Here is a 25,728-nt window from a genome sequence, read left to right as displayed (position 1 = left end):
CCTGTATGCGCTGGGGGATGCCTTCGATTTGACGATGAATGGACCTTCCCACTTTGGCTCCAGCTTGCCCCGTGACTCTGTCCGGGTGGTTCGGACGAGTACGAGGTCTCCTTCGTTAAATTCTCTTGGGATGACTACGTGGTCGCGCCAGGCCTTCGTTTGAGCTTGGTATTTGTTTAGGGCCTGCAGGGTGAAGACGCGGTCTCCGTCAATGAGGTCTTTGGACGTGGGTTCGTCGACGTCGGGGACGGCAGATGCGCTTGTTCGAGGGGACCCGTGCTTTATTTCCTGCGGGGTTATGGCCTCTGATCCATATAGTAGTCGAAATGGAGTGAATCCAGTTGCCCAGCATTCAGTAGTAGTAGTTTACTTCAGGCAGCTGGTCGGCCCATTTACCCTTCCTGTCGTCGAGAAGCCTCTTCTTGATGGCAGTGAAAATCTTGCCGTTGGCGCGCTCGACGACGCTGTTAGATTGCGGGTGATATACTGAGGCGAAGGCAAGCTTGGTGCCGATGGAGAAGCAGAAGTCCCTGAAATCCTGGCTGTCAAATTGTTTGCCATTGTCGACTTTGAGCTCAGATGGGACTCCGAATCGGCAAACAATGTTTTGCCAGAAGAACTTTTGGGCGGTCTTCGACGTTATTGTGGATACTGCCCTTGCCTCGATCCACTTGGTAAAATACTCGACGGTGATGAAGGTGAACTTGAGATTTCCTTGGGCCGTGGGTAGCGGCCCGACAATATCCAGCCCCCAGCGTTGAAGTGGCCATGTGTGGGCAAACAACTTTGTGTATTGCGAAGGGTTGCTTGAACGGGGAGAAAACTTCTGGCAGGCTTCGCACGACCGCGTGACTCGATTCGCGGCGCAGATTATAGCGAGCCAGTAGAATCCTTGACGGATCACCTTTGCAGCGAGGGCCCTAGGCCCCGAATGAGAGCCACAAGTTCTGCTGTGGACTTCGTGAAGGATCTAGACTCCTTCGGTTTCGGTGACGCATTTAAGCATGGGTTGACTGACCCCCTTCTTGTAAAGTTGTCCCTCAATGATTGCGAAGTCCCGGCTTTGGTGCTTGAGGCGCTTGGCCTCATTGACGTCTCTTGGATGGTAATATCCCTACAGGAACAATGGTGATTGGGGCCCGCCAATCTTCGGTCATGATGAGGTTGACTATGCGATGGCCCTCAGTGTCGTTGGTTATTTGTAGGCCCTCTGGACTACGGACGGCTGGCGTGCCGATGACGTGGTAGAACACGTCGGAGGGCAAGGCCTCGCCTCTGGCGGCTGCCTTGGCCAATGTGTCGGCCTCCTCGTTCTTGGCTCGGTCCACATGTTGCAAGGTAAAGCCTTTAAATTGTCTCTCAAGACTGCGAACAGCCATGAGATACTGCATGAGTGCGGGGTCTTTTGCTGAATATTCTTTTTCGACCTGACCAGCAAACACTTTGGAATCTGTTTTGATTATGCAGGTGGTGACACCAAGCACTCGTAGCTTGCGAAGACCCAGGATGATGGCTTCGTACTCTGCTACGTTGTTGGTGCATCTATCGGACTCCAAAGCAAAGCTGAGGTGTGCTGCATATCTGTGTTTGACCCCCGTGGGTGATGTGATGACTGCAGCTGCGCCTGCCCCCGCATGGCACCATGCGCAGTCGTAGTGAATGGTCCACACTTTCCCTACAGGCTCGTCCTGCTGCGTTATTGGCCCTGTCCAGTCAACGATGAAGTCTGCCAGGACCTGTGACTTGATTGATGTTCTGGGCTCGAAGGTGATATGGTAGCCGGAGAGCTCGGCTACCCATTTGGTGATCCGAACAGACACCTCCGGGTTGCGGAACAGCTCTCCCAGTCCCCTGTCCGAGGTGATCCACACCTTGAATGCTTCGAAGTAATGGCGCAGCTTGCGTGATGTCATGACGACTGCGTAGGAGATTTTCTCTAACTCGGTCATGTTACACTTGGAGGCCGTGAGGACCTCAGAGACATAGTAGACTGGACATTGCCGGGTCCTGCCCTCCCTGTTCTACTCTTGGACTAGGGCTCCACTGATTGCATGTGGCGAGGCGGCAATGTATTGTAGCAGCGCCAGCGAAGGGTCTGGACTGGTGAGAATGGCCAAGTCCGACAGGTGCTGCTTGAGTGATGCGAAGGCTGACGCCTATTCTGGCCCCCACGCGAAGTTCTTTGCACCACGCAGCGTCTTGAGGAAAGGTAGACTCCGCTCGGTGGACATGGAGATGAATCTGTTTAGAGCGGCTAATCTGCCTGTCAGACGCTGGATGTCCCTGGTTGACTGCGGGGGTGTCATGTTGACTATTGCCTGAATCTTGGTCAGGTGGCCTTGATCCCGTGGTGTGACACCAGGTAGCCCAGTATTTTCCCCTGGCGAACCCCGAAGACGCACTTCTCGGGGTTGAGTCGAAGTCGAGCGTCTCTCATGTTTGCGAATGTCTCTGCGAGGTCGGCTAGGTGATCCGCCTTATTTTTGCTGGCGACGACTATGTCGTCCACATACGTGAAGATGTTCCGGCCTACTTGGCTCTCGAGCACCGTCTTGGTGAGGCGAGAGAAGGTAGACCCAGCGTTCTAGAGTCCCTCCGGCACGTACTGCTTCATCAATCATTTAGTTAAACATATCAAGCTAACTTTATCTTTATGAGATTCTAGTATTTTTTCTATCTAAGTGGAACTTCTAATTTAGAACTAGTTAATAACTAAGATTAATAATCAAGATCTAACATTTTATAGATTCTCTATATATATTTTTATTTGTTACACTATTTTTGTTATGTAAGCCCACTTAGCTCAAAGGTTAGAGCATCGCATTTGTAATGCGAGGGTCATCAGTTCAAATCCGATAGTCGGCTTTTTTTCTATCGATGTTCTATAAACAAGAATTTCTCTTTTTCTCCAAATAAAATGGGGAATCCAGGGTCTATTATGTCATTTTACCTTACAATTTTGCTAGATACAAAGCATAAAAATAAATAATGTATATACAAAAAATCTAGATGTTGATGAAATTCCACTTTTTGTGTTACTCCATTTTTTGTGTTACTTTAGTAGAATTTACTTTGTTTATCCTTTAGTTTAATTTTGTTTTAATTTCACTGTATTCTGTAATGTAAATAGAATGAAATTTATTGTGTAAAATGAAATTTCAATAAAATAAAAAAGGAGTCTTCATGTCCCGTTATCGAGGGCCTCGTTTAAAGAAATACGCCATCTCGGATCTTTACGAGGACTCACTAGAAAAACGCCAAGATATTATTACTATGAAGGATAACCAACGATCCAAACGTTTGGTTCAAAATTATATTGCTTCATTCAATCCGAGCAAATTACCAAACCATTTGACGGTTGACACAATGCAATATAAAGGACTAGTAAAAAATACTAGATAGGAAGTGGGTCGGTCTCAAAATAAATGAGTTGTTAGTTGTAGAATATTATTCTCGCCAGACTTGAACTTAACGAAAAAAGGAAAGGTTCATATAATTTTTTTCCCGTACCCCTTTCCCCAAACTAAATCCACCTAAGGCTCTTAATTCGTATTTTCCCGTTCACCTAGCAGAAATAGATTAACCCTATGATACTTTTTTCTTTTTTGTTATTTCCTCGATGTGTATTTTACATACCATAGTAATTTGCTATCAATATTTTTTATTAATTAAAGGTATTGTTGTTGGAATAAATTGTTATTTAATTTGATACATTGTGATTGCTAACATTGATGAATTAAGAGAAACGGAAAGAGAGGGATTTGAACCCTCGGTAAACAAAAGTCTACATAGCAGTTCCAATGCTACGCCTTGAACCGCTCGGCCATCTCTCCTACATAATCTTATTCTGGAAAATAAACTGAGTGAATAGCAAGTTTTCGTATTCCTGCAGTACAGGTACAACCACAATGGCTCGGGAATTCCATGGCTCTATTGGATTGGATGGAAAAATTCATTTTTCATCTAAGTGGAAGGATCCTATATTTTTTACTAGGAATTCTGCTACCTCGAAAAGTTTTTCTTCAGGGAAAATCAAAATAAAAAAGAATGGAAGAATTCTTCTTATTCCATAAGAAAGTAAAGGAACCTTAGAATTCCATTTGCATAAGGTACATTACGCCATACAATCTAAATAGAAAAGGGGTATGGGGCAATTAATCACTTTGAAAACGCGGAATAGCTGATGAGGGAAGTTGTTGTTGAGAAATGGGAAAGTGGAATGAAATACAGTCTTAGTCAAATATTTCATAACTCTTCGCTTCTTGTCCAAACAGAAGGAAAAGGAGACAATTTGAGCTGAGCGGAAAATCCATATCTCTCTTATCCATTTAGAGCATATGGATCGATTTATAAGAATCGAATGTTTTGTTTTATGTTATTTTGTGATAGAATGAAAAGAATTCTATATAGAATGGGTTGGGAATTATGCCTAGATCCCGTATAAATGGAAAATTCATTGATAAGACTTCCTCGATTGTTGCCAATATTTTATTGCAAATAATTCCGACAACCTCTGGGGAGAAAAGGGCATTTACTAATTATAGAGTGCCATTTGACTATTTTTTTAGCCCTACCTATATCTCATTCTTACAAGAAAGAGAGAGGGTTCGCATAGAGAGAACAAAATTAGTAAAGGAAACCCGCGCTTGGGGAAGGTGAGGTGAACTAAAAATTCCTTCTCTGTCGTGTATCCTCGATTGATGTGGCTTCAGATGCTTCAATTGTAGATTTAATTATTGAGTGAAAGGTTGCACCTATAGGATAGGTTATGTATTACATGGCAATCTGACTCTACTAGTACCAATAGGCAGCATAGGGGAGAAAAGCACTACACCACGAAATAGGAATCAAGAAGAGAAAAACTTTGTTAGAAATTAGCCCTTTCCTGATTGGTATCAGGGTTGGGAAGAATGGTTGGGATAACAAACAACCATCAGGTTTGTACTTTAGATACCCTTATAACCATCAAAGGTCGTTGAAGTGGCTAATTCCTCTAAATAGGAGGCGTTGAGAACAAAGAAATTCTTGGAGCTATCATTTTCCCCTAGCATTAATATAATTCATTGGTGTTAAGAAAAACCTCTTGTGGGAAGGTTGGCTAGAGATTTCTTGGAAAAATACCAGCCCCCTTTGGTGCATAATGAGATGGGAGTAATTCGATTTTTATTCTACAGATTTTTCTCTTAGTACTATGTATAGAAGGGAGAAGCTGTATGAGATGAAAACCTCATGTACGGTTTTGGAACGAAGATTTTTTGAATAGAATGAACGACCGTAACGGAGGTTGGCTCAATCCGAAGGAAATTATGCGAAAGCTTTGCAGAATTATTATGAAGCTATGCAACTAGAAATTGACCCCTATGATCGAAGTTATATACTGTATAGGCCTTATGCACATAAGCAATGGAGAGCATACAAAGGCTTTGGAATATTATTTCCGGGCGCTAGAACAAAACCCCTTCTTACAGCAAGCTTTTAATAATATGGACGTCATCTGTCATTACGTGCGACTATCTCCACTATAGAAAGAAGAAAAAAAGAAAGGGGAAATTTTCTAGTGAATACTAGAAAAGATGGCTTTCTACATAGGGATCGTCAAAACAACGATTTTACCCTATCAATTGTAGGAAGGAAGGACACTTCATGAGAATCAAAATAGGAAGAAAGTAGAGCCTATACTACTATTCTATGGATAAAGCTGAAATTGATAGAGAACACACTGTAAAGATCAATTAGTGAGCGACTGGGTCGATACAACTAAAAAAATTGCTTCATTATACTACAATATGGGAAAAAATTTAGGAATCCGCTTATGTAATAAAGTCGATCCACTAAGGGATTAAGCAGCAGTGTAGTATTAGATCCCAAAGTTAGTAAGTTCTTTTTTTCTTTCTTATGGAAAAAGGTGTTTTCTAGGATTCTATAGAAATTTCATATATGAAAGAATCGAAACTGAGATAGTTACCTTTCAGAAAATTCGAACGAAGGATATAGGTCTATCTATGCTTCATTCTTCTGAAGGTGGCAGAAAAGATCAAACTGATTATTGATCAAAATTAGGGTTTGAAACTTAGGTAATTAACTTCTTCTCATTAACCCAATAAGAAATTGGATTGATTTTTGAGAAATCAAATTCAGTTAAGATAGGGGAAATTAAGATAGAAATGTCTAAGCCATAGGAAACTCTCAAGTACGGTTCTAGGGAAAGGAACTGCCTATTCCATCCAAGGAGAATAGGCCATTCTATAGGGCGATTCGAAAATTGTGGAAGCTTGGTTTGATTAAGCTACTGAAGCACAGAACTGGTCAAAGATTACGAACCGCTTTGAATTTGAATAATACCACTCTCCATTTTCATAAAAAGGGTGGTTTGGTTGAAAATCAAATAAAGAATTTCATTATATCCCTTTCTTCTACCTTCAATTTTATATCATATTTCATAAGGATAAACAATAGGGATAGGCTCTGGAACAGAAGTAATAAAGTACATAAAAATCAGCAATCTAAATATTCCTACCTAATATATCAGGACGGTCTTATTAATAATTCTAATGAGTTATCTTGGAATTTTGAATCGAATGAAAAATCTATATTATGCTCACTCAAGGAAAGTAGATGTAGATAGGGGCTTATACCCTCAAAAAAATACACCACCTTCTTAAATTAAAACATAAAAAAAGTTTTTTTGTTATTTCGGGAAATAATTTTCCAGAATAACCAATGTTCGTTAGGCACCTAATTCTTATGTCATAATAGATCCGAACAGTTACCTAGAATTGACTTCAATATATAATTGCTCCAGTGAATAACTAAAAAAATAGAAGGACGATAGATAGTAAAGAAAAGGACTAATCATAATATCTATCTTTAAAAGAATCAATAAAAAGACAGTTGGTGGGTCTCTTTGTGTGATTTGTCTGGAAAGAGGAGGACTTAATGATTATTCGTTCGTGGAAACCAGAAGTTAAAATTGATGTGGATAGGGATCCTATAAAAACATCTTTTGAGGAATGGCCAGACCCGGGCATTTCTCAAGAACAATTGCTAAGGGCCTCGATACTACCACTTGGATCTGGAACCTACATGCTGATGCTCACGATTTCGATAGTCATACCGGTGATTTGGAGGAGATCTCCCAAAAAGTCTTTATTGCTCATTTCGGCCAACTCTCCATTATCATTCTTTGGTTGAGTGGCATGTACTTCCACGGTGCCCGTTTTTCCAATTATGAAGCATGGCTAAGAGATCCCACTCACATTGGACCTAGTGCTCAGGTAGTTTGGGCAATAGTAGGACAAGAAAATTTGAATGGTGATGTAGGCGGGGGTTTCCGAGGAATCCAAATAACCTCTGATTTTTTCAGATTTGGCGAGCATCCGGAATAACTAGTCAATTACAACTCTATTGTACCACAATTGGTGCATTGATTTTTGCATCGTTAATGATTTTTACCGGTTGGTTCAGCACTCATGCCGGAACTCACTTCAAAGAAGACAATGAAGCTTGTATCTCCGATTGGGACTTGTCTTCACAGTAAAACATCACAGGGCCCACTCCTCTTGCATTTGACCCTCTCTTCCTACAAGCTCCAACTTCTCTGAAAATAAATATAAGCAAGGCACCTATGAATCCGAAGGCCCACTATATGACAGGCAACTGCCACTGGACTAACATCGAAACCGAAGTGCCCGAAGGGTTTTTCCACCCACTTTCCCGGTTGACTGAGCAATAAGGAAACGTTTCACTGGACAGCAACTAGACCCGCAACTAGTATAGTAGCGATCTTCCATTCGTATCTGGTGGTAGCCTGCGCGCAAGTCAAGCTCACAGAATTCCTGTCGGGGCGCCTTCTTTCTTATGCCAGCCAAGTAGCAATCTGAAAACCAATCAATCTTCCTTACACTACGACAATTCACTTGAACTACCAACATCAAGAGTGAGCCAGGCCGGCCGTATATGCGTCATTTCTCCTCATCCTTGTCTCTACTTGTTAATTGCTCGCAACCCGTAGTGGGCCTTGAGTAGGATTTAAGCACGGGTTTCGAACCGTCTACTTTTCCTTATCCTTATGGGAATTTAAGAGAGGCTTCTCACTTTGGTATCGATATGCGTCTGAACTCCTCCACTCTTTCACTAGGGGTACACACAACTCTGGACTTGTGCAGCTAATAGATTACTTTCTCAAAACAACCTATTTTGGAGGAAATGCCCATGGGAATACGGTTCTTGGGATACCACAGGGGAGTACCATCTCACCGGTCCTTATGAACAGCTTTCCCCACTGAATCATTAGATCACCCGCTTATGTTCCCTAGTTGTCCAGGTGTGACCTAGTTTGCTTAGTAAGTATGGAAGGACAAAAGATGAGTACAGATGACTACTATTCTCCGGCAGAAAGTCACTCATTTCCTCTTAAAGGTCCCAAAGATATGAGTAAAAAACTCTTCCAAATCAAAGATTTGCCTATGTACGTTTTCAATTTTCTATTCACTCATGATCGGGCCTGACCTGGTCGACCCGATCAAGCTATTGAACTTATGATCTGGGATAGTTGTTTCACAACATTATCTACATATTCTTCAGCTTGAGCAATTTCTTCCCCAATCCAGAACAGGAACAGACAAGACAACGCTTGCGAGGAATAGCTTTTTAGAGTAAATATTATAGCCAATTCGTAAATCAAAGGGTGGATGCTTCATAGCGAGGTAAGATCTAACTCCCTGGGTGGATTTGTATTCCTCTTCGCTCATTCTAGTCCTTAACTACTTGCTCGATAAAAGCTATCCGCTGTGCGGCACGAAGCCGCTGACGCTGAGTAGGCTCCTATGCCGATGATATCAGCCCAAGTATTAATAACGCGACCTTGGCTATCAACTACAGATTGGTTGAAATTGAAACCATTTAGGTAAAGATCTGTTATGCACCAACGACGGCCCCTTCTCTAAGTCAGTCTCATTCGTTCCTTAATAAGTACCTGTCTTTGCAGCTATTTCCCCCTTTCATAACTAATGTCGATTCAACAGTCACCTACCGGTTACCTTTGTAACTATACCAAAACCGCTACTGCTAGTTGTAACGTAAACAGTGGACTCACTCACTCAATCTGCCGTGCCAGGTATGAAAAGAGAAGCTAGTCCGGGAATTTGTTGATGTTGCACCCACGAAGTATGGAAAGTGCGCATAATGAAACCTATGTCTTAGAATTTTGAATTAACTAAGCTAACTAACTTGTTGTTTTTTACTTGTTTGAACGTATGCGCTTTAGCAACAAAGCGCTCATCCCTTGCTTGTTGCTTCGCGTTTCAACTACATCTAAGCCCAAGTCCAAACAAAACTAGACCAGGTTTATATATGAAATAACTTCTTCCTTTAGGTGAGGTGGAGGTGCACCGATGACCCTCGCCGCCTGGGAACGAGAAGATCCACTTCTCTCACTGTAGTCCGAGAAACTATTTTACCCACGATACTTAACTTAACCTTTACTTATCTCAAATGCAGTAAACCTAGCATGTCAGTTCATGCAAGCTACCGATATCCTGATTGCCAATCGAACCCATAGGGACAAGAAACAGATCAAATAGAGCCCAAGCAAACCATCTACGCAAGGCCGAAAACCCGCCAATCAAACCGCTAAAGCACCCAACAAGATAGAGAGTCCCACATACGAGAAAAGGTCACAAATGGAGTTGAACCAAGTAACATTGCAAAGGCTTCGGGATCAGATCATTCAACTAAAGCTGTCGAGCATTCCATCCTCGCTCCTGTTGAAGTGGTTGTCTCTAACTAGGGACGACCGGTACACAATGGATGATAGAATGAATGGCACCACAACTTATTTATGTCATTACGTATTTTTTGGACTTGTAATAATAGCCTTGTCCAGTTATCACAAAGCCACTCCCAAATTGGCCTGGTTCCAAGATGTAGAGTCCATGTTGAATCACCACTTAGCGGGATTATTAGGACTTGGGTCTGTTTCTTGGGTGGGACACTAAATCCATGTGTCTTCACCGATTAACCAATTTCTCGATGCTGGGGTTGATCCTAAAGAGATACCACATGTCCACATCCTCATGAATTTATCTTGAATCGCGACCTTTTGGCTCAACTTTATCCTAGTTTTGCCGAAGGAGCAACCCCTTTTTCACCTTGAATTGGTCCAAATATGCAGAATTTCTTAGTTTTCGTGGAGGACTAGATCCAATAATCGGTGGTCTATGGTTGAGCGATATTGCACACCATCATTTAGCTATTTCTATTCTTTTCCTGGTCGTCGGTCATATGTATAGGACCAATTGGGGTATTGGTCATGGACTTAAAGATATTTCGGAGGCTCATAAGGGTCCATTTACCGGACAAGGCCATAAAGGTCTCTATGAAAGCCTAACAACGTCATGGCATGCTCAATTATCTCATAACCTAGCTATGCTAGGCTCTACAACTTTTGTTGTAGCTCATCATATGTACTCAATGCCCCCCAATCCATACCTAGCTACTTACTATGGTACACAACTTTCCTTGTTCACACACCACATGTGGATTGGCGGATTTTTAATAGTTGGTGCTGCTGCACATGCAACCATTTTTATGGTAAGAGACTATGATCCAACTACTCGATACAACGATCTATTAGATCGTGTCCTTACACATCGCGATGCAATCATATCCCACCTTAACTGGGTATGTATATTTCTGGGTTTTCACAGTTTTGGCTTGTACATTCATAATGATACCATGAGTGCTTTAGGTCGTCCCGAAGATATGTTTTTGGATACCGCCATACAATTACAACCCATCTTTGCTCAATGGATACAAAATATCCATGCTGGCGCGCCTGGCATAACAGCTCCTGGTGCAACAACAAGTACCAGCTTAAGGTGGGGAGGTGGCGAGTTAGTAGCTATAGGTGGCAAAGTAACTTTGTTACCTATTCCATTAGGAACTACATGTTTTTTAGTCCATCACATTCACGCATTTACCATCCATGTGACTGTATTAATACTTTTGAAAGGTTTGTATTTGCTCGTAGTTCCCGTCTGATTCCTGATAAAGCAAATCTTGACTTTCGCTTCCCTAGCGACAGAGCTGGGCGAGGGGGAACATGTCAAGTATCCGCCTAGGATCATGTTCTCTTAGGTCTATAATGGATGTACAATTCTATTTCGGTAGTCATTTTCCATTTTTGTTGGAAAATGCAGTCGGATTTTTGGGGTACTATAAGTGATCAAGGGATAGTAACTCATATCACAGGGGGAAACTTTGCACAGAGTTCCATTACGATTAATGGCTGGCTTCGAGATTTCTTGTGGGCACATGCATCCCAAGTAATTCAGTCTTATGGTTCTTCATTATCTGCATATGGTCTTTTTTTCTTAGTCGCTCATTTTGTTTGGGCTTTCAGTTTAATTTTTTTTTCTTTAGCGGTCATGGTTATTAGCAAGAACTCATTGAATCTATCACTTGGGCTCATAACAAATTAAAAGTTGCTCCTTCTACTCAGCCTAGAGCCTTGAGCATTATACAAGGACGTGCTATAGGAGTAACCCATTACCTTTTGGGTGGAATTGACACAACATGGGCATTCTTCTTAGCGAGAATTATTGCAGTAGGATAGTGGCTAGGAGGATTGGAAAGGCATTAATGAATTAAGATTTCCTAGGTTTAGCCAAGGCTTAGCTCAGGACCCCACTACTCGTCGTATTTGGTTTGGTATTTCTACCGCACATGATTTCGAAATTCATGATGATATTACTCAGGAACGTCATTATCAGAACATTTTTGCTTCTCACTTTGGGCAGTCAGCAATAATCTTTCTATGGACGTCCGAAAATCTGTTTCATGTAGCTTGGCAAGGAAATTTTGAATCATGGATACATGATCCTTTACACGTAAGACCTATTGCTCATGCCATTTGGGGTCCTCATTTTGGGCAACCCGCTGCGGAAGCATTTACTCGAGGAGGTGCTGCGGTCAAGTGAATATCGCTTATTCTGGGGTTTATTAGTGGTGGTATACAATTGGATTGCGCACCAATGAAGATCTTTATATTGGAGCTCTTTTTCTATTATTTCTTTCTACGCTATCCTTAATAGGGGGTTGGTTACATCTACAACCCAAATGGAAGCCAAGCCTTTAATAGTTCAAAAACACCGAATCTCGTCTGAATCATCATTTGTCAGAACTTTTTGGAGTAAGTTATGTCACAAGCATTTAACTGGATGGGGAAGCCAAGCCTTTAATACAATTGGATGGGGAAGCCTGGCCCATCACTCCTCATGCTCCTCTCCTGTTGAGGTAGGGTCCCACTCAACTGTCCAGCCTGGTGGCAGGATGGATGGCCAAGTCACTCCAACAACCATATCCTCCAGAGAACCTGTAAAAATTATGCCACAAGCAAGGCTGAGTATACTAATACTCAGCTAGACTTACCCAGTGTGAGGAGTCTACTCCTCTACCTCTAGACCATGCAACTGTTTGGCTGAGGGGTTTGGTTTGCCAAGAGCACTAGCTGAGTCTAAAAACAAGTTTTAGCTTTTCAAGTTTTAGTATAATCCTTTAGGCTAGATGAGTACCTAGCTAGTCATACATGGTATCAAACATTATTGCAAACAACATCCTTTGAATGTCACCTCCTTTCCACTTATTACTCGATTCAGTACAATGGATCAAGCAGTCTCATTAGCTGCGAGAAGCAGACGATTCGAATCAAGTTTTTAAACCTTGCAAGGTAAACCTAAACACATGACGTGGCGAGGCACTCCATCCCCACACACATCAACCGTCCCCATCGATTCCCTAGCAACAGAAAGGGGCTCACCGCCTTGGCGTACAATGCCTCACTGACCCCAAACGCCGTCGTGCAGTGACCACACTTGTACCCACCATAACCGGAATGGGAGACTACGTCTCAGGTCGCGTGAGGACGACAATCTGCGGGCAGGTTCACTCAAGTACTAGGCTTATCGATTTACCATATTTCTCGACATGCGTTTAATACGTTCAAACGCTTGACACAGATACCGCACATTAATCCTTATTCCAATTTTTCATCTAGTAGACAATGCATCCCCATGGATCGTTGTCCACAGACCATCATCATTTCGATATAAAAAAGGATACAACCAATTCCTGACCTCGCGCGAGTGCTAGAAAAATCACTCGACTTCTACCGAGATCCTTAATTAGCAAAGCAGCTACTCGACCTAGCATACTAGTATCCATCTCAAAAGGAATCCTGAGTTCATGAAACTAGGGTTTTAGACAACTCCTACACTTAAGTGCACAGTACAAGCCTACAAAATTAAGTGCAGTAAAATAGCATATATAACGGTTATGCATAAAACAGGGGCTTGCCTTCAAAAGCTGGGGCAGGGAGATCCTCAGTGGCAGGCTTTGGTGCTGGCTCCTTGACTCCCTCCTGAGCAAGTCCTTGCTCCGGGATGAGTACGAACTCTCCGTCGGCGAGATTACAATCTATCAAATGCAATGAATTAGATACATGTATGTTAATGATATGCAAATTTAGTAAAAACGAAGTATGGTGAAGTAATATTAAGGCAGTGGTAAACTAGGGTTTCTTTATCGAACAATGCTCTAAGTGTTTTATACTTGCCTTGTCTAGGCTTTGAGTGGAATTAAGATTTTTGGACATCCCTCAAAGTTTTAGTGGGCACTTAGGGAGGCCTATTTGTAGGGGTGTGTGTAACATTCTTTCCTTCCACTAATTCTCCTTTTCATTTAAACTTCTTCAAAAATTTTGTAAAAATTACAGTGGGTTAACATTGGTCACTGTAGTCTATTCTACAAAATTGAGGCTAAGATTAATTAGCATAAACTCTAGGAAAAATAACAAAAGTGAGGGTAGGTGGTCATTTTGTACTACAACTCTGATTTAGGTGGGGTTCTAAACTAAAAGATATTTTTGCTGGCATCTATAGGTAATAACATGCTTCTGTGCCAAAATTCACAGAAGGTGACTTAATGGTTATTTAGTTGTGATTTTTCAAGGTTTAATGCCAAAAGACACTTATAACTAACTTGTCATTTGAAAAATATCAAACAACAGAACGTGTATTTTCCTAGATTCTTTTTAGCATAATAGTAGTCATTCCTAAGGTTGGAGTTGTTCCTCCTTAGGATTATTTTTCTATGATTTTTCTAAGTTCTCACTATTTTTATTAAATAAAAGGTGGTGCATTTTCTTTGTACTGGATTAGGGCTCAACAAATTTTTCTCATAAACTTTATCACCTGAGCAAGGTAGGAAAAATGTGGTTACCTTTTGGTCCTCATTTTAAATCCCTTTTTTCATTTTCTTAAGGTTTGGGCCAATATAAGTTTTAATGGATAATCTTTCCTTAACCTAGTATATTGGGGAGTTTAATATTTTTAAACAGTGTAGATACTAGTTAAGTATGTCTCCAATTTTTCTCAGCCCTAGTCTAAAAGTATTTTTATTTTTCCTCTGGTTATCAAGGTTTGGGCAGTTTACTTAAATAAATCCAAACTATAAAAAGGATTACAGGAACCATGGTGTTTATCATTTTTACTGGATAGTTCATGAAATGCAGGTTCTAACAAAATTTGTTTGTTTGGATGATTACAACTCAAGTTATGAATTTTCTAAGTCTACTGCTTATTTGAAAAAGAATAAATCTAAAGGTTTAAGAAAAACAGCTTTGCACCGGGGCCCCTGGGGTTTTCCTTAACCAAATCCTTAAATCCGTGCCCCTGGAAAACTATTCACCAGAGTCACTGACATTTCCAATAACCCCCTGGCGTTTCCCCTTTCTTAACCCATGCTCCCTCCTCGCCGGAACAGTAGCCGCAGAGAGAAAAAGTGGTGGCACGGCTTATCGACGGCGGTGATGGCCGGAGTAGGGCTGGCCGCGTGCGCAGGCGGTCGGGCTCGTCGGCGACGCGTGCTCTGGCATGCCCACGACTGTAGAGTACAATCAAACCGCACAGGGAGCTTCACTGGAGGTCAATGGTGCTGTAGGCGCAAGGAATCGAAGAGTGGCTCACCGTGCATCCCGGTCTACGTGTGATGGCGGTCAGACGAAGTCCAGCGACGTCAATCCAGCACCTCCGGCGATGTGGTGCATGGTCCGAGGGCTCGGGGAGCTTCACTGAGTTTCAGGGAGGCTAGCCGAGGGATTGGATGGGGTGGAGGAGGGCTGGAGTGGCTGATCCATGGTGGTCGGGGCTCGGGCGGCCGCTGGCACGCCGTGCGCAGAGCGAGGTCCGGCGGACTTGCGCTTGGGCGGGGCTGAGCGGGGGTGTATGGTCAAGGCCTTGGTCGGCTTTATAGGCGCGGGAGCGGGCGTGGGCGCGGGGTCAGGCGTCGCGCGGCGTCGCGCGCGCGGGGCCGAGCACCGGGGCGTGCTCTAGCATTGCCAGGGCACGTCAAACACGTGGTCGTTTCTTTCTGCCCGAGTTCTAGCTCTTGCTGAGCAGCCAAACGTGCGAATCTGGCCATAAGACATTTGTAAGATCTCTTCTTTGCACCTAGGACTACCTAGTTCATGTGAGTTCCATGGGAAGATCGGGTCTGGTTTGGGAGATATGGTGGCGCCAAGTCAGGGTTGTCGACACTGTTCAACCCGAGACAAAACTTGTGTCAAACCATGTCAAACGGTTCTAGTTTGGTTTCAAATTTTTCAGGGGTGTGCCTTGGGTAATTTGGCTCCTTTTTGTCAATTGGACCATGTAGATTTGCCGCCAGCAACTAAGTGAACACCTCTGATCTTTAGAAGAGGGCTGATTTTTAACGTAGAGAAAATTTGGTTGCTCTGGAGTGCTCTTCACTTGGGTGCTTAATTTGGGGGTTTTGTGGGACCTTTCTGGAGTGCTCTTTCTTGTAGATATATAAATGTACTTGAACTTTGCATAGTTTTCCCACTAATCCAATGCTTGGGGGTCTAATGGCTCAAGAGGGGGGGTCTAGGGTTTGAGCATCTTTTTCCAAGGTGGAGATACATGAAAAGCTAGGTATTCCTTCTATCATGATCATCACTTAATTAAGCCATGGTTTCTAAAGTTTTGGTGCCCCCTTCTCCCCACTTAAACACATGTGTTAATAGGCCATAGGTGCATGTATTGTGTCAGGGGCTTGGGTAACATCTGGGGTGTTACAGCCCTCCATCCTTAAAGGAATCTTGTCCCGAGATTTTGGTAGGGATCCTTTAGAGGCGTGCTAAGAAGGTGCATGCTTGCGCGGTGTGGTTTCTTTTGTCAAGGTTCTCTAGTAAGCTGCTCTTCGAATGTCATCCTCTTTGCAACTTTAGAAGGAAGCCCTTCTAGATTTAGTCTCACATCTTACTCAGTTCTTGTTAACTCTATTTCTCTTATACTTAGATTCAAAAGGGTAGGTGGGGGGTTGGATCCGAGTTACGTACCGATCTCTTTGGGCAGAAAATCGGGGTAGTGAGAGCATAGAAAATCCTCAGTTTCCCAAGTAGCTTCCTCTTCTGAATGGTGGCTCCACTGGATCTTATACATTTTGATTGACTTTGCTCGAGTTGAACTTTCCTGACGGTCCAATATTTTGATGGGGTGCTCTTGATATGACAAGTCTGGTTCTATCTCCAATCAGGTTCTGGTAGCACTTCTGTTGGTAAGCGAACACACTTCTTCAGCTGAGATGCATGGAATACATCATGAATTGCCGACATATGAGGTGGTAGCTTCAAATTTTATGCTACGGGTCCACAAGTCCCCTTGATCTCATAGGGCCCAATATAGCGAGGAGCTAATTTGCCCTTGATCCCAAATCTCTTAACACCTTTTGTGGGTGAGACCTTGAGGTACACATGATCCCCCACTTCGAACTGTAGAGGCTTTCTCCTCTGATCATGATAGCTCTTTTGCCTAGCCTGAGCAGCCTCTAAGTTCTTCTTAATGACTCTGACCTTGTCCTCGGCTTCAAGCACTAGATCAGGTCCAAATACCTCCCTTTCTCCAGCTTGTGACCAATTTAACGGTGTTCTACACCTTTTCCCATACAAGGCCTCAAAGGGTGCCATCTTCAGGCTGGATTGGTATCTATTATTGTAAGAGAATTCTGCCAGAGAAAGATATTTGTCCCAATCCTTGCCATAGTGTATCACGCATGCTCTCAACATGTCCTCGAGAATCTGATTCACTCTTTCGGTTTGACCACTAGTTTGAGGATGATATGCTGAGCTTCTAATCACGTTTGTTCCAAGTGACTTTTGTAGCTGCTCCCAGAAACGTGCTACGAACGGTACTCCTCTATCTGACACGATAGTTATTAAGATTCCATGCAAGCACACTATTTGGTCAATATAGATTTCTGCGTATTTTTCTGTCTTGTGGGTGGTATGCACAGGCAAGAAATGAGTTGTCTTTGTTAGCCTATCCACGATGACCCAAATAGAATCGTGGTGCCTGGAGGTGTTGGAAAATCCCACAATAAAATCCATGCAAATGTCCTCCCATTTCCAAGATGATATGGGGAGAGGTTGTAAGGTACCTGCTACCTTTAAATGACTAGCTTTGATTCTTTGGCAAGTGTCGCACTCAGATATGTACTTAGCAATCTAACTCTTCATCCTGGTCCATCAATATAAGGATCTGAGGTCATGATACATCTTGTTACTTCCGGGGTGCATGGAAAATTTTGAGAGATGAGCTTCTTCCAAAATTTTCTTCCTGAGTTCTGGATTCTTGGGAACAACCAGTCGGTCTTCGAACCATAAAATACCCTTGCTGTCCTGACGAAAGCATTTATGCTTATCCACCTTTTGATTGAGCATTTCCTTAATGACTTGAACACCCATGTCACCAATATGTGCCATGATTATCTGCTCTTGTAAGGTTGGCTCAACTGAGATATAATCCAAAGTACCTGGGGAAACCACTTCCATGTTCAGCTTGCGCAACTCGTCGCACAAAGCAGCGACCTTAGAGTCTATGGTTAGACAGTTGCACTGGGCCTTTCAACTCAAGGCATCTGCCACAACATTTGCCTTGCCAGGATGGTAATGTACTTCTAGATCATAATCCTTGATCAATTCTAACCATCTCCTCTGCCTCATATTAAGATCAGCCTGAGTGAAAAAATACTTGAGGCTCTTAAGGTCAGTATAAATATTACAATGAGCCCCCATTAGATAATGTCTCCATATCTTCAGAGCATGGACTACCACTGCTAACTCCAGATCATGTGTGGGATAATTTTGCTCATGAGGCCTAAGTGCTCTGGATGCGTAGGCAATAACTCGGTTGTCTTGCATCAAAACGCAACCTAGTCCAGTGCCCGAAGCATCACAATACACATCAAATGATTTAGTGTTGTCTGGCTGTGCTAGCACGGGTGCTGTTGTCAGATGTCGCCTCAAGGCGTGAAAGGCATCTTCACATTTCTAACTCCAATCAAACTTCACTCCTTTCTTCAACAACTCAGTCATTGGTTTAGCAATTCTGGAGAAATCTAGAATGAATCGCCGATAGTATCCTGCCAATCCCAGAAAACTCCGAATCTGTCGCACGGTGGTAGGAGGCTTCCAATCCATCACTTCTTGTACTTTCTCAGGATCATCTGCTATCCCGTCCTGTGAAATGGTGTGACCTAAGAACTTGATCTCTCTTAGCCAGAAGTCACATTTGGAGAATTTGGCATACAAGCGATTATCCCGTAGTCGCTGAAGTACGGTGTGCAAGTGCTTTGTATGCTTGTCTTCACTTTTTGAATATACCAGGATATCATCAATGAAGACCACCACAAATTTGTCCAATTCTAGCATAAACACTGAATTCATCAAATACATGAAGTATGCCGGAGCATTTGTCAACCCGAATGAGATCACCAAGTACTCATAAAGCCCATATCTGGTTGAGAAAGCCGTCTTCGGAATATCACTGGCCCTGATCTTGATTTGGTGATTGCCAGAGCGAAGGTCTATCTTGGAAAACACCTTGGCTCCGACCAACTGATCAAACACAACATCAATGCGGGGTAAAGGATACTTGTTACCGCATTGAGAGGGCGGTAATCAACACATAGTCTCAGACTCTCATCCTTCTTCTTTACGAACAAGGTCGGACATCCCCATGGTGAAGTACTTGGGCGAATGAACCCCTTGTCTAGCAACTCTTGCAATTGTTTCTTCAGTTCTTCCAACTCATCTGGAGGCATCCTATATGGTCTCTTAGAAATATGTGCAGTCTCTGGTTGCAATTCTATGGCAAACTCTATATCCTTGTCGGGTGGCATCCCTGGCAATTCGTCTAGGAAAACATCAGGGTACTCACAGACTACTGGAAGCCTTTCCATAGGTGATTCTACCCTGGTGAGTGCACAAGAATGGGTACAACCCTGGTTAGGTAGGTACAAAGTGATTTCTCCACAAATTGGTGAGTGTATTTCAATGGCTCTTGCTGCGACATCAATGAATGCATGATGCCATGATAACCAGTCAGTCCCCAAGATGATGTCCACACTCTCCAATCCCATGATAAGGAGGGTGGTTCTAAATATAATACTACCCAAGTTTATTGGCACCTGCCGGTTGAGTTGATAGGTGGCAACCCTACCTCCGGGTGTTGCAATCATAATGGCCTCATTTGTGTGGTGAAAAGGTAGCTGACATTTGACACTAAATTTTGCGTTGATGAAGCTGTGTGATGCACCAGAATCAAAAATAATGACTGCAGGGTAATTTAAAACAGAAAAGATACTGGTCATGACGGGTGCTCCCTCCGAAATGTCAGCCAATGTGGTGAAGTTCAGCCTGCCCTACCTCACTTGCACCCTCTGCCTCACTTGCACCCTCTGCTGGTTTCTGGGACAATTCTTGGCATAGTGTCTGGTGCTGCCACAGGTGAAGCATTTGTTGTCATTGCCCTGGCAATACTACTGCTGTTGCGACTGCTACTGATTGTGGTTCCTCTGAGCTGGGGGTTGAGAGCGGTTGGGTGCCTGTTGCTGCTGTTGTGGTCGGATCACCCATCGTCCATGTTGCTGTTGAGGTCCTCTGCTCTGAGTGTCGGACACAATCCTGAAGCGCTGAGGCTGTGCTGATGGCCCTGCCATAGGGGTCTTCCTCTTCTTCTCTGCCAGGCGAGCTGTGATGCAATCCTCCTGGGAGATGGCCAAGTTGACCAACTCGTTGTAGCTGTTGGCCCTGACTGTGTTGAGACGGTCACGGAGCTTAGTGTTGAGGCCCCTTCTGAACCTGTCTCTCTTCTTGTTGTCAGTGTCAGCATGGTAGCCTGCGTACTAACACAGGTCATTGAAAGCTTGGGCGTACTGCAACACGGTACGACTTCCCAGAGTGAGTGCCAAAAACTCGTTGAACTTGCGGTCCATGATGCCCATTAGTATGTGATGCCCTCTGAATGTCGTCTTGAACTCTCCCAACTCAACCACTTGGTCGGACGACTGCATGGCGAGGAAATGGTCCCATCATGTCCTAGTGGGCCCACGAAGCTGCTGGGCGGCGAAACAGAGCTTGGCCGCATCTAAGCACTCTCCATTAAGTAGTGCGAACTTTGATTCCACCACCCTGAGCCAGACATCAGCATCAAGCGGATCTTTCGCCCTGGTGAACAACGGCGGATGAGTACTGAGAAATTCCTAGTAGGTTACCGCTGCCGGGGCCCGCTGGTGGTGATCACCACCCCTATAGTGCTGAGGCGATGGCTGACGATGAGCGAGCTGCCGCAGAATCTCATTCTGTTGAGCCATCAACTCCTACATGGTAGGAGGCTACGGCGGTGGTGAAGGAATGCGCTCATTCTGTCGACGGCGCGCTCTTCCTGCCATCTGAAATTTAGGAGGTTCTATTGTTATACTTAAAATCCCTGATTGCATATGATAAAATAACTTAAACAGCGAGATTTGCAAGGTTCCAAGTTTGCCTCGCTTTTCACAACTGGTACCAACAGGATAAAATTTGATTAATGAATTTAAAGAAACTTAAAATCATTCATCATTCATCTTGCCAAAAGAGTTTCCACTAGTTACAGCAGGCCCAAAAGACTCAAATTTCTAGCCTAGTACATCCAATGTGCAAAAGCTAAGCTAGTTTCGAGGAAAGCTACTACTGAACACTTCTTCCCTAACCCTGAAATCTAGCGAGCAAACGAGGCAACGCTAGACTCGGGGGAAGGTGGTCCTCCTAAGCCAGTAGTGTCCAAGCTAGATGCGGGCTCCGGTTCCTCCCCTCCCTCGATATCTACGTCCTCATCGGCCCCTTCTGCCTCCATGTCCTCAATCTCTTGATGGTGCAGGTCTAAGTGCTGGTTGGCTTCCTCGAGCTGCTGCTGGGTGTTCTAGAGCTGGTCTTCCAGAACCTCAATAGTGTTCTCCCTGGCTTCAACCTGATCCTCGATCTCTTGTATGTGGTTGGCCATCTGTTCCACCTGGAGATCCTTCTCCACCAGCTCAGTGGACAAATCTACTACAAGATCCTCCCTGTTATCAAGGGTGATCTTGGTAGACTCCACCAGGCCCATAAGCTAGGACATCGCCTCACCTCGTAAGGCCTACAGACGATACAGGGCACTCATGCATCGAACCATCAGGTGAGCGGTGTGTCCGGGGTAGAGAGCCCACACATCCTTGGCATGCTCAACCCAGTCCTTCCACATCGAGTCGTCCTTCTTCTCAGCAGGGAACAAGCCAACGGGGTGGGTCGACATCTCCAAGGGGTGAAATCCACAGAAGGTTGTCAGTACGTGCAGAGACGTGGCCTCTATAGTGTCATCAGCCCTGAAACCAAAAGACTCTGAGTCCATAGAATGCTAGCCTGGCTGTAGTGGATGAGGCTCCAAGGTCATCCTCACCCTACAGTGAGGTACTCGATGCTCCTCGAACAGCTGCACCGCGTACTGGGGAGGTGTTGCGTAACCCGCTCCCTGCAGTACCTCCCACAAGATGAGGGGAAAACCCTCTCGTGCGAGACCGTGTGTGTGGGAATGTGTGTTCCCTCCGTCAGTGGGTACGTAGGAAGTGATCTGTGCAAGGGCAAGTGTAAGCGAAAAAGAAACAGAACCAAAAATAAAAGGAGCTAGTGCAAAAGACTAGAAAAATCTCTGAGGATTTGGCTTTTCTAGGGTTAAGTTGAGATACCCGTTATAATTTTTTAGAATTTTATTACGGGTGACTCTTGTTTTATGTAACTTCTTATTGATAATAACATTTGACCAAGAGGATGGAAAAATGATGCATGCATGCTCGTCCTAAGCGTCCTCTCATCAAGCATAGGGGTATCGAAATCCCCCATCTATATCATATTAGCCGGTACGGCATATTCAATTAGCCACCTAGCTGCCCATCTAGTATCCTAAGGCTTCATGTCCTAAGGCTATCCTAATCGTCTTGGCAACCTAACCGATACTGGTTTGTAGTCAAGTTTTACTTTTGAAAAGTCGGTAATTATGATTTATTGATTTCTCTGAAGTGGTACAAGCTCCGATACCAGCTGTGGCAGAACCGTCGAAATTATTCCAACTTAAGTGCATAAGTCCCGCCTTAAAGGCTAGACCACACTTAAATAGGAATAAACCGTTAGTCCCTCGGATCTAGTCCGACAAGGCCACTAACAGGATCAAGTACCACATACTCACTCGAAGGTGAGGCACAAAGAAAATACAATAAAGCATAAAACCATAATTTAAAGGAGTACTTAATGTTATTACATCATCATCAGAGTTTTGCAAAAGTAGTAACCATTGTTCTCGATGTAGCGGAAATTAACTAACAGTAAAGAAAATGGAGGATGGGGAAGCCTGGCCCATCACTCCTCATGCTCCTCTCCTGCTGAGGTAGGGTCCCACTCAACTATCCAGCCCGGTGGCAGGATGGATGGCCAAGTCACTCCAACAACCATATCCTACAGAGAACCTGTAAAAATTATGCCACAAGCAAGGCTAAGTATACTAATACTCAGCTAGACTTACCCGGTATGAGGAGTCTACTCCTCTACCTCTAGGCCATGCAGCTGTTTGGCTGAGGGGTTTGGTTTGCCAAGAGCACTAGCTGAGTCTAAAAACAAGTTTTAGCTTTTCAAGTTTTAGTATAATCCTTTAGGCTAGATGAGTACATAGCTAATCATACATGGTATCAAACATTATTTCAAACAACATCCTTTGAATGTGACCTCCTTTCCACTTATTACTCAATGTAGTACAATGGATCAAGCAGTCTCATTAGCTGCGAGAAGCAGATGATTCGAATCGAGTTTTGCAAGGTAAACCTAACACATGACATGGCGAGGCATTATGTCCCCACACATTAACCGTCCCCATCGATTCCCTAATAACAGAAAGGGGCTCATTGCCTTGGTGTACAATGCCTCACTGACCCCGACCGCCGTCGTGCAGTGACCGCACTTGTACCCACCATAACCGGAATGGGAGACTACGTCTCAGGTCGCGTGAGGAGGGCAATCTGTGGGCTCGTTCACTCAGGTACTAGGCTTATCGAGTTACCATATTTCTCGACATGTGTTTAGTACGTTCAAACGCTTGACACAGGTACCACACATTAATTCTTATTCCAATTTATCATCTCGTAGACAACGCATCCCCATGGATCGTTGTCCACAAACCATCATCATTTCGATATAAAAATGGATACAACCAATTCCTGACCACGCGCGAGTGCTAGAAAAATCACTCAACTTCTACCGAGATCCTTAATTAGCAAAGGAGCTACTCGATCTAGCATACTAGTATCCATCTCAAAAGGAATCCTAAGTTCATGCAACTATGGTTTCAGACAACTCCTACACTTAAGTGCACAGTACAAGCCTACAAACATTAAGTGCAGTAAAATACCATATATATAACGTTTATGCATAAAACCGGGGCTTGCCTTCAAAAGCTTGGACAGGGAGATCATCAGTGGCAGGCTCTGGTGCTGGCTCCTTGACTGCCTCCTGAGCAACTCCTTGCTCCAGGATGAGTACGTACTCTCCGTCGGTGAGATTACAATCTATCGAATGCAATGAATTAGATACATGTATGTTAATGATATGCAAATTTAGTAAACACGAATTATGGTGAAGTAATATTAAGGCAGTGGTAAACTAGGGTTTCATTATTGTACGATGCTCTAAGTGTTTTATACTTGCCTGGTCTAGGCTTTGAGTGGAATTAAGATTTTTGGACATCCCTCAAAGTTTTAGTGGGCACTTAGGGAGGTCTGGTTGTAGGGGTGTGTGTAACATTCTTTCCTTCCACTAATTCTCCTTTTCATTTTCTACTTAAGCTTTTAAGGGGGGGTTTAAACTACCATAGTGATTTAAAATTCTTCAAAAAAATTGTAAAAATTATAGTGGGTTAACATTGGTCACTGTAGTCTATTCTACAAATTTGAGGTTAATATTAATTAGGATAAACTCTAGGAAAGAATAACGAGTAGGTGGTCACTTTGTACTACAACTCTGATTTAGGTGGGGTTCTAAACTAAGAGATATTTTTGTTGGCATCTATAGGTAATAACATGCTTCTATGCCAAAAATCACAGAAGGTGACTTAATGGTTATCTCTACTAACTATTAAGAGCCTATTGTAGACCGCCCCCGCCTCCCCTTCCCTCCGCGTGCAAGTGATGTCTCTCCTCTTCGCACGTCTCGGCGTACCCCGCATCCTCCGCCGCACGCACCGCAATACTCCTCAACCATCCGACGCCATCCATGCCAGCTTCTCTGGATCCCCACGCATGGGTGCCCGCCCTCGCTCTCGCTCGGCTCTTCCCCGCCTGTCCTTCCTGCCTCGGCGCCGCCCTCGACCTCGCTTGATCTGCCTGCTCCCAGATGCAGCAGAGGTAGTCGCCGTGGCGCCACCTGTCCACTGCACTGCCCCAGAGCCTCCAAGTTGCATATCGGAATTCGGAAGTGAAGCGCCCCGTGATTCGCAATCCTCCTCTCTGGATCTCGCGGTGGAAGTCGTCGGTCCACTCGATCAGCGAGCGAGTCGGTGCCGCGCGGCGGATTCCCCGACCCGAGCAAAGGAACCGGACATGCGGCCGCGGCTGGTGCTCTTCGGCGACTCCATCACCGAGCTGTCCTTCGCGTCCGGCGGATGGGGCGCCGCGCTCACCGACCGCTTCGCTCGCCAGGTACTGCCTTGCGCGCTCCTCCCTGGGCCCTGGCGGCGCCGTCGCCGGCCACACGTGATGGTTGAGCGTGGGGGCGAGCTGGCCTTGATTTAGCGAACCCCCGATCTGGCTGTGACTACGCGCCCCTATTGTTTAGGCTGACATGGTGCTGCGCGGGCTCAGCGGCTACAACACGTGGTGGGCGCTCAAGGTGCTGCCGTGGGCCATGGAGGGCGCGGCGGGCGCGGACCCGGCGGCCGTGACAGTCTTCTTCGGCGCCAACGACGCCTCTCTGCCGGACCAGGTGCAGGTGCACCAGCACGTGCCGCTCAAGGAGTACCAGAGCAACCTCCGCGCCATCTGTGCCTACTTCAAGGTTAAGTTATGGGCTTATCTTGGATTCGGATGTCTTGGATTGGTTGCTCACCTATCCGTCGCTTGGGTTCTTCGATCGCAGGAGCGATGGCCCTCCACTGCTGTCATACTCATCACTCCTCCACCGATTTACGAGCCAGCGAGAATCCGGTAAACAAATACTAGATCCAATTGGAAGATACTCCTACTACAAATCAAATGAACCCACCGATATCACGCTTGTTCGCTCTACTGATGATGCTAGCTTTCTGCGGGAAATGTCGTGGTCGATCGACGATCATGGCA

General features: G+C 44.4%; 1 protein-coding gene and 2 non-coding genes across 3 annotated transcripts; 2 read left to right on the top strand and 1 right to left on the bottom strand.

Moving 5' to 3' along the window:
• The first annotated feature begins 2,792 nt into the window (after positions 1–2,792).
• Positions 2,793–2,865, top strand: TRNAT-UGU (transfer RNA threonine (anticodon UGU)). The gene has a single exon. It is a non-coding gene; the product is annotated as a tRNA-Thr (tRNA).
• An 881-nt stretch (positions 2,866–3,746) lies between these two features.
• Positions 3,747–3,833, bottom strand: TRNAS-GGA (transfer RNA serine (anticodon GGA)). The gene has a single exon. It is a non-coding gene; the product is annotated as a tRNA-Ser (tRNA).
• Positions 3,834–24,905: 21,072 nt separating this feature from the next.
• On the top strand, positions 24,906–25,728 carry LOC109943676 (GDSL esterase/lipase At5g45920). Its single transcript, XM_020547177.1, has 3 exons — positions 24,906–25,089; positions 25,226–25,444; positions 25,526–25,728. Exons 1-3 carry the CDS (start codon positions 24,991–24,993, stop codon positions 25,595–25,597), a joined length of 390 nt encoding a protein of 129 aa, XP_020402766.1. The 5' UTR covers positions 24,906–24,990; the 3' UTR covers positions 25,598–25,728.

Source organism: Zea mays, chromosome 1 (genome assembly GCF_902167145.1).
Source record: "Zea mays cultivar B73 chromosome 1, Zm-B73-REFERENCE-NAM-5.0, whole genome shotgun sequence".
Classification (NCBI taxonomy): Eukaryota; Viridiplantae; Streptophyta; class Magnoliopsida; order Poales; family Poaceae; genus Zea; species Zea mays.
The sequence above is the reverse complement of the archived record's forward strand: the minus strand, read 5'-3'. Positions and strand labels throughout refer to the sequence as shown.